The sequence below is a fragment of the Cetorhinus maximus genome, chromosome 32 (genome assembly GCF_964194155.1).
Source record: "Cetorhinus maximus chromosome 32, sCetMax3.hap1.1, whole genome shotgun sequence".
NCBI lineage: Eukaryota > Metazoa > Chordata > Chondrichthyes > Lamniformes > Cetorhinidae > Cetorhinus > Cetorhinus maximus.
In genome coordinates this window covers 1072471-1082107 of record NC_135910.1, presented here as the reverse complement: position 1 = coordinate 1082107, position 9637 = coordinate 1072471, and the positions used below count along the sequence as shown (strand labels likewise).

The 9637-nt window shown below is 44.4% G+C and overlaps 1 non-coding gene and 1 gene segment (V, D, J or C); both read left to right on the top strand.

Annotated features, from left to right (window-relative positions):
- The first annotated feature begins 2206 nt into the window (after positions 1-2206).
- On the top strand, positions 2207-2370 carry LOC144671508 (U1 spliceosomal RNA). Its single transcript, XR_013573940.1, has one exon. It is a non-coding gene; the product is annotated as a U1 spliceosomal RNA (small nuclear RNA).
- Positions 2371-6355: 3985 nt separating this feature from the next.
- Positions 6356-7285, top strand: LOC144671498 (Ig kappa chain V-VI region NQ2-6.1-like). The segment is given in 2 exon segments: positions 6356-6520; positions 6836-7285. Coding segments are annotated over 2 exon segments (411 nt in total).
- Positions 7286-9637: the final 2352 nt, after the last annotated feature.

The following is a 9637-nucleotide window of genomic DNA, read 5'->3' as shown; positions in this document are numbered from 1 at the left end:
ATATATATCAGGAAAACATGTGTCCCTTGGGAACTCCATTACAAACATTGCTCTCGCCTGAAAACTTAAATTAACCATTAATCTCTGTTCACTGTGACTCAGAGAATTCTGTATCCTCATCGCCAGTGACCCTTTTATTCAATCAGTTATAACCTTTCCCAAAATTATGTTATGTGGCACTGTATCGAATTCCTGTTGGAAATCCATTTCCACCACATCAACAGCATTGCCCACATCAATCCTCTTTGATAAACTCCAGCAAATTAGTCAGACACGATTTTCCCTTAAGAAATCCATGCTGGTTCTCCTTAATTAACCTGCGTTTGCCCATGTGACTATTAATTCTGTCCCGAATCATGTTTCCAGAAGTTTCCCAACATCCAAACTTAAACTGACTGGCCTGTAGTTGCTGGGCTTATCTTTACCCCATTTTTTGAACAAGGGCGTAACCTTTGCAATTTTCCAGTCCCCTACCGCCACCCTGGAGTCTAAGGAAGACTAAAAAATTATTGTCAGCGGCTCTGCAATTCCTACTTTCACTCCTCTCAGTATCCTTGGATGCATCTCATCTGGTTCTACTGCCTTGTCAACTTTAAGTACAGAAACCCTATCTAATACCTGCTCATCATCCATTTTAAATTCTCTAGTGTATTAAGGACCAGTTCTTTCACTGTAGCCTGGATAGTATCATCGTCCTTGGTAAAGACTGATGCAAAGTATTGATTTACTAACTCAGCGATGCCCCTGTCTCCATGTGTAAACCTTCTTTCTGGTATCTAATCGCCCTACTCTTCCTTTTACCATCTATTTGCTATATGTGTGGCAAGAGAAGACTCGTTTATGTTAGCTGCCTGTCTCTTTTCATGCTTCTTTTTGATTCTGTTATTTGCTCTTTCACTTTCCCTCTGAGCCTTCTTTATTGAGCCTCGTACTAAATTGCATTTTCTACCTGACAACTGTCATAAGCGCACTTTTTCTTGGGAGTTCTGTCTCAGACCTGGCGAGGTCCAGGTAGCGCAGGTGTTCCCGAAGCCCAGCGTCGCAGTCCAGCAGAGTCGGATTGAAGAAGGTCACGCCCCCGTTTTACCACACCAGCTGCCGTAAACCAGGAAAGTTTAAAGCTCCGATTGAAATGGACAGGCCTGGGCGAAGGTAAGTGCCAAAAGTAAGTCGATAGGGTTTGGGTAGTATGGGGGCTCAGAGGTCGGGTGGGGGTTGGGGTATTTGGCGGGGCAGACATCGGGATGGGGTGGAATGCTGGTTTCGGATACCGGGCGGGTCGGGTATCGCGGGCTGGGTAGGGGTTGGGAGTCGGATATCTGGGGGTGGTGGAGTGTCGGATATTAGGAGGTGTGGGTTCGGACGTCGCTGGAGGAGTGGAGTGTGTCGGACATTGGTGGGGTGTGGCGGGTGCCCACATCGGAGGGGAATGGAAGTAGGACATGGGGAGGGAGTGTCTGTGGGTTGGGAGGGGTTATCGGACATCAGGGTGGGCAGGGGTCTGTAGGACATTAAGAAGGGTGGGGCGTGAATAGGGCATCAGCGGTAGGATGGAGGGCTGGACCTCCACAGGGGGTGGTGTCGGGGGTTCAGGGTGAGGTCCTGCCGGGTCGGGAGGAGGCAAAGATCTGCGTAGGCGAGGTTCGTGTCCGGTCGGGTCAGGCGCTGCGGTGTGTGGGGTCCGGACGACGGGGCTTGGGAGATGTCTGGTGGGGTCGGGTCCAGTGGGTGTCGGGCCTGCAGGGAGTGATGGGTGACACCGAATCGGGCCGATTTGGGTGCATTCTCATGGGGTGTCGTGGGGTGGGGAACAACAGGCCAGTCGGATGTTGCCGGGGGGTGCTGGGGTTTAGGGGCTTGGGGGTAGTTTCCTGGAGGGTCGGTGGCGTGGGTATCCTCACGTGGCGCGGGAGGGAGGAGTTCTGTGCCTTTGCCATAGTTGCCCAGAAGTTAGAAGGGGTTTTAATTCTTCTAACTTTTTCTCAGCAACTATTTGTCTAACCCAGCCAGAACCACCCGAAGTTTGCGATATAAATTGCATTTCCCGATGGCAGTTGCCCAGAGGAAGCTAGCACTTCTCGGCAATTGCGATGCAAACCCCTCCTTTGGAAGTTCCGAGACGGGTTCCCCAGTTCGTCTCTGGGGTACCACCCAAAGTCGATGCTGCGGAGCTCGGAAGTTACGGCCTAAATTTTTGAGTCCAATAAGACTTACCCTACAGGGGAGAAACAATGATCATGAAGGTTGTGCTCCCAGGATGAGGTTACCCCATTGCACTCCGGGTGTGCTGACGCCTGGGATGTCGCCAAATGCAGGATACTCGACTGCAAAATTAGTGGTATTGGAGGACTGCGTCCGTGCTTGCCCCTGTAAAAAAAAAGACTTCTCTTTAGAACCCGAAGTTTATTTAAGATTTCCGGCATGCAGTACTTGGCTTTAATTTAGAATATGGTAGGAACATTTAAATCAATTCCATGGCATAATCATGCACTTCCGCTCGTAGCTTTCAGATAGGAAGATCTGTATTATCCATGATGCTATTTCCACACTTTTCCTGGGTGTCCGCCATAGTAGGCTATGTTTTCTTTCTCCTTCTTCTTCTGCCGGTCTTTACATTGCGTTTCCTTGGAGGATGGAATTGAATCTTCTGCTCTTTGCCTTTGCATTGCTCATGCGGTGTTAGCTAACTTCCAATCGCTGTTTTTGTTGTATTTCAACTTAGTTCCGTTAGCAAATATAATTAATGATCTGTATATAACATCATTAATTCAGTTCATTTCTTTTCTTTCATATGTAGGAAGGTATTGTGTTATTATATTCAAATATTCAAATATTTGGTGGTGGAACCAATGTATATTCTACATGGCGATCTTTTTTCTATTTTCTAAAAAAAAAGAATAATTGTGAATAGATTGCGTTGAAAGATAAATGTACAGGAGAACATTCGAGGATTGGGCTGGTTGGATAGTGAATAAGGTAGTCAGGAAGGCATATGGCATGCTTGCCTTCAACGGAATGGGTATTGAGAAAAAGCTGGGAAGTCATGCTGCAGCTGTATGGAACCTTGGTTAGGCCACACTTGGAATATTGCATGCAATTCTGGTCGCCACATTATCAGAAGGATAGGGAGGCGTTGGAGAGGGTGCAGAGGAGGTTTACCAGGATGCTGCCTGGTCTGGAGGTTATTAGCTATGAGGAGAGGTTGGAGAAACTCAGGTTGATCTCACTAGAGTGACGGAGATTGAGGGGCGACTTGGTAGAAGTTTACAACATTATGAGTGGCATGGACAGAGTAGATAGTCAGAAGCATTTTTCCCATGGTGGAAGAGTCAATTATTAGGGGACATGGATTTAAGGTGAGAGGAGAAAACTTTAGAGGAGATGTGCGGGTCAAGTTTTTTACGCAGAGGATAGTGAGTGTCTGGAATTCGCTGCCAGAGGAGGTGGTGGAAGCAGGTACGATAGTGGTGTTTAAGAGGCAGCTTGACAAATCCATGAATAGGATGGGAATAGAGGGATACGGACCCCGGAAGTGCAAAATGTTTTAGTTTGACAGGCAATATGATCGGCGCAGGCTTGGAGGGCCGAAGGGCCTGTTCCTGTGCAGAACTTTCCTTTGTTCTTTGTTCTTCTTTGTTAACCCCTCAAAAAAAACTTGGTTTTATGAAAGTGATATCCTGTTTTACAAATTTGTTAACGTTCTTTGAGTATGTCACAAACAGAGCGGGCAGAAAGAAGGTAGTTGATGTAGTGCATTTGCATTCCTAAGAACATTTTCGGTAAGGCGCCACAAAAAAGATTACTCCAGGAGATATCATGGTGGGTGTAATATTTTAGCGTGAGCATTGGTTGGGAAACTAACAGGAAACAGTAAGTTAATAAAGACGTATTTTTCATGTTGGTAAACTGAACTAATGGAGTGCCTCAAAGATCGGTGTTAAGACCTCAACTATTTATCATCTATATTAATAACTTAGGTTAAGCGGCAGGCTGTATTGTAGCCACATTTGCTGATAATACACAAACAAGTGGCAAAGTTAGTTGTGAGGACGATACAAAGAGATTTCGATAGGTTGTTAGGGGGCAAAAAAGGCAGCTAAGAATGTGGGAAAATGTGATGTTGTCCACTTCTCGCTGCATTTTTCCCATTCTATTAATCCCATGATGCAATAATGGTGGTATTGCTCACTAAACGGCAGCAGGGACGTTTAGTAATCTCGAAGCCTTGAACAATGATCTGAGACATAAATCTCAGCACCTAGGATATTTGAATTCAGTTCATTCAATAAATCGGTAATCATGCTATAACCAACACTGGTAACACCAGAACAACTAGATTTTCGCATAAATAATAGCCTCTGGCTGCACAATGTCCTTTAGGGAAGGAACTCCTCTGTCCTCCTCCTGTTTGGCCTACATGTACCTTCAAACCCACAGTAGTGGGTTGCTCCGGAACTGGGTTATTCACCCATTCAGGTTCATTCAGGAAAACGGCTTACCACCACTTTCTCAAGGACAACCTGGGATAGACAATAAATGTTCGACTTGTTAATAATGTCAATACGCATTGAATTGTTAAAACAAACTGAATATTCATCAATTTGTCTACAATCCCAGCCATCAAGCCAACAAAGGTCGAAGGGTCAAAGATCTTTAGGAACCACAAGCAGAACAAAAACGGTACATTTGTTATGTGTCAGCTTACTCATCTATCTCAAAATAGTATTTTCTGAAAGAGATCATTTAAATGGGGGCTTTGATCGCCCAATGTGATCTGTCAGCAACGTCTTCATACGGAGATTGTTCCAATAAATTACCATTTTTTTGTTGAAATACTTCCAAGTACGTTATTAAGTCTAGGCATTTTTCCATTTACACCTTACAACAAATACCAGTAAAAAAAGTTTGCACAAGGAAACAAATAATAAACACGGCACGCTGAAAGTAAGTAGCGATTACGGATGGGGTTTTATTACGCCAGCTGGAGCTGGTTAGCGCGTGGTAACCAAATACTGAAAGTGATGACAGTTAATATCGAAATTCCATTGCAGATCTTTCGCGGCCACCAGAGGCCAGACGCATAGATCACTTCCTAAGGCAGCCACCTTCTCAAGGGCAATTAGAGGTGGGCAATAAAAGCAAGCCTAGCCAGTGACATTCACGTCCCTTGAACGAATATATTTATTGCCTACATCTAATAGCCCTTGAGCGAGTGGTGGTATGCTGACTTGTTGAGCCACTGCAGTCCAAGTGTTGGAGAAACAACCACGGTGCTCTCAGGAAAGAAGTTCAAGGATTTTGACACAGCGACAGTGAAATTCTCATAGAATTGCACTTAGTATATGCGCACGGAGAAAACGACCTTATCCTCTGTGCATCACACAACAACATATAGAAGACCCTTAGTGCGACTGTGGTCTAGTGGTTAAATTAATGGGCTAATAATACAGAAAGTTAGGCTGATGCATTGGGGACTTGGGTTCATATCCCACCACAGCAACTGGTGGAATTGAAATGCAATCAATAACAGATCTGGAATTGAAAATCAACCTGATTAATGGTGATCGCGATACTGTTATTGATTGCCATAGAAGCCCGGCTAATTCATTTCATTCCTTTGAGGAAGGAAATCTGACGACCTTATCTGGCCTACATGTGAATCCAGATGTGGTTGACTCTGTAAATGGCTTAGTAAAAATAAGCTACTCAGTTCAAGAGCAGGCGCCCACATCCCACGAGGAATATAAAAAATGTTTTCGATTTTGAACTTTCCGTTAAGTATATGTTTAACTTGCAGGAATTTCGATAGCCTTGAACTATCTCAGCGCGTCAACTAAGCTTCACGGACAATGAAGTTTGTTTGAACTCTGGGCACAGTGGAAAGGCAGAAGCCATAGTGAGCAGCAAGCTCCGACAACAGCATTGTAACAAATATAAGATAACCTGTGTCAGTGAAGTCCTTTGAGGGCTACATTGTTCCCCAGGATATACTGTGAGAATTGTCCCGCTTTTTTTAAAAATTGAGGATATGGGGCCTGCCTGGAAGAGCAGCAGAAAGAACGTTCAGCGTTCATTCAGTACTGGCGCCCCGACATTCCAGTACTCCCTCCAATAGGGCAATACTATGTGATACCTCCAAAAGTGCGGCATTCTCCCCTTACAGCCCTTCCGGTAGTTCAGTGCTGCCTCGGTACTGTCCCTTCCGGCACAGAAACACTTACTTCCTATTGCACTGGGAGTGTCCCCTTAGGTCTTGTGCTTTCGTCGCTGACGTGGGGTTTAAAGCAAGCAGCCTTCCACTTGTGCAACCACTGACATATAAAGACTCATCAGAGGAACTGATCAGTCACACACGGCGCTTTAATATCCTTCCCGCTGAGCAGGTTGCAACTAGCATATCACCCGTTGATACAATCAGCACGCTATAGAACAACCAGGAAACCAAGGGTCGGAGACGAACACTATCTGGGCAGAATGCATTTGGGTCTCGATTCATGCATCATTGTCGTATTGCTACCATGTAAGTCATTTGATCCTGTGACCCCATTAAATGAGTTTATTATTACAGAAATTGGAAGTTTTTAACTGAATGTTAGAAGTTGAACTTCCTGCCTTCAGCGCTGGGATATTCGGGGAGACGCAATTTTGTCGGAGGTAATGGTGGAGCGGAGACTCTAGAAGAGCAACTTTTGGGTATTATCAATTAACCTCCAATGTGTTTATTCCATGATGTTGCTGTGCCATTTGCTCATTAATAACAGGAGCGCCATTGATCTGCTTTCCACAACGTTCCCAGCGACACCTTTAAATTTAGTTCCCTTTTTTTCTGTTGCAGATGTGGTTTGTCAGGGCGAGCACCGGATCTCCCAATCCCCAACGCGACTGTCCATTGAACCGGGGAAAAGTGCGGAGTTCAACTGCCGGCAGAGTCAATCGCTAGAGTACATGTATTGGTACCAACAGAAGGAAGCCGGGGGTTTGCGACTGCTTTTGCGCTCATACATCTACAACACCGACATAGAAAAAGAAAGCGGCGTCTCCGATAGGTACCAAGCGACGAGGAACGGTATGAAAAGCCTGATCCTGAACATAACCGGGGCGAAAGCAGAAGATGAGGGGACCTATTATTGTGTTGCCAGTAGCACCACAGAGGTGCAAGCAAGCGAGTCTTCAGTTCAAAAACTCACCACACTCACATGAGGAACAACAACTTGCATTTATATAGCAACTTCGATGTCCGTAATCAAAACTTCCCAAGGAGGTTATATCAACCAACATTCACATCGGGTCAGAGAAGGAGCTGTTAATGCTCCTTGGTAGCTTTGGGGGACCGTATTAGAGGAAGAGAGAAGGCGAAACGTTTAGGGAGGGAATTACAGAGCCTGGGTCCCAGGAAGCGGAAGGAAATCAAATATCTGCCTGTATTACTGAGGCAATGGTGCCATCTACCACTCGGCTTTCGCCAATACATCTAACAACTTTAATTGGCTAATACCCGGTTAAATATCAAACAAAGTAAAAACAAAGAACCCCGCCTCCATTGCAGCTCCATGAGTGAGGATTTCTAAAGTGACGCTTTATTTAAAAAGGTGGCTTAACCGACCAATATCATCCAATTGGACCCTGGAGGAGATGTGGGTTTGGTTGTTACCTATGTTTCAGTTGGTAGTCCTGTCACTTGTGAGCCAGACGCGGCCAGATTCAGTTTCCACGCCACATAGTTGAATATAAATTCCTTGCTGGCTTTCCCAATGGTTCTACTGATAGGACATTGCACCGTCGGGGCGTCAGTACTGACGGAACGATGCAATTGTGGGGACGCAATTCAGAGGGAGGGCTGCACTACCGTAGGAAAGTAATGAGGGAGTAATGCACTGCCGGTGGATCAGCTGCTAGGGCATAGAGATAACAAATACTAACGCAAGGAGTAACTTGTGGGATTAGTCTCTAGGTCCTTAGCAATAAGTACACTGATGTATAGGGTTTATAGTAGGGAATAATGGGGACTTCTAAGAAAGGTACAGCAATAATCATGGGTGATTATAATCCACGCATAGATTAGACGAATCAAATCTGCAAACGTAGCCTGGAAGGCTAATTCACATAGTGTTTTTGGGACAATTTCTTAGAGCAGCACGTTCTATGCCCGACCAGAGAGTAAACTATTCTAGACCTAGCAGTGTGCAATGAGACAGGATTAATTAATGACCTTATATCGTTCGAGCATATAGCAGCGATCATAACACGATTGAATTTTGCATTCAGTTTGAGGAAGAGATGAGTGGTTCTAAGACTCATGTTTTCACTTTAAATAAAGGCAAATACGAGGGTATGAAGACTGAGCTGGCTAAAGTGAACTGGGAAATTAAGTTAAGGTGAGGAGAGATGCAGTGGCAGATATTAAGGAGAGATTTTATAACGCTCAGTGAGAAAGGAAGACTGGGAGAAGGATACACCATCTGTGGATAACTAAAGAAGTTAAGGCAGTGTGAAATTTAAAGAAGAAGCGGATAATTCTGTGAAGCTTAGCAGTTGGTCAGATGAATGGGCAGAATTTAAAAACCAACAAAGAATTATTAAAAACTACGGAGTGAGACATCAGAGTATGAGAGATTGCTAGCTAGAAATATAATAATCAGATAGTAAAAGCTTCTACAAGTGTATAAGAGGAAAAGAGCAATGGCACTGAGCATGGGTCTTCTGGGGAGTGAGTCTGGAGAATTAATAATGGGAAATAAGGAAATGGTGGAAACAATGAGTAGATATTGTGTGTTTGTCTTCAGTGTACAAGACACACAAACCCTCACATAAATACTTGTAAATCAGGGGCAAAAAGACAGGGGGAACTTAAAATAATTGCAGTCACCGGGGAAAGGACACTGAGAAAACTATTAGACCTAAAGGCTGATAAGTCCCTGGACCTGATGGCCTGCACCTTCCGGCCTTAAAAGAAGTGGCTTCTGAGGAATCAGATGCATTGGTTGTAATTTTCCCAAATTCCCTAGATTCTGGAAAGAGCCAATCAGGTTGGAAAATAACGAATGTAAGTCATCCGTTTAAGAAAGGAAGGAGACAGAACGGGAACGGCAGACCAGTTAGCCTAACATCTGTCTTTGAGAAAATGGGAGAATCTATTATTAAGGAGGCTATGAAAGTGCAAATAGAAAATCGTTATGCAATCAGGCTGAGTCAACATGCTTTTCTGAAAGGGATATCATGTTTGGCTAATTTCTTTAAGGGAGTACAAGCAATGTGGATAAGGGGGAACGTGTAAATGTGGTGCACTTGGATTTCCAAAAGACATTTGATAAGCTGCCGCATCAAAGATTCTACACAAAACAAAGGTCATGGTGTAAGGGTTAACATAATAGCATGGATAGAGGATTAGCTCGCTAAGAAAGAGCTGAGAGTATGGGCAAATGAGTGTTTTTCGGGTTAGCAAGCTATAACTATTGGGGTGGAACAGGGGTCAGCAATGGAGCCTCAACTATTTACTATCTGCATCCTTGAATAAAAAGACATGATGTATGGTTAAATTTGCTGAGAACACAAAGGTAGATCGGAAAGTAAATTCCGGAGGGGAGACAATGAGTCTGCAAAGGGATATAGAATAGGATGCTCCTCATTCGTATGTTCG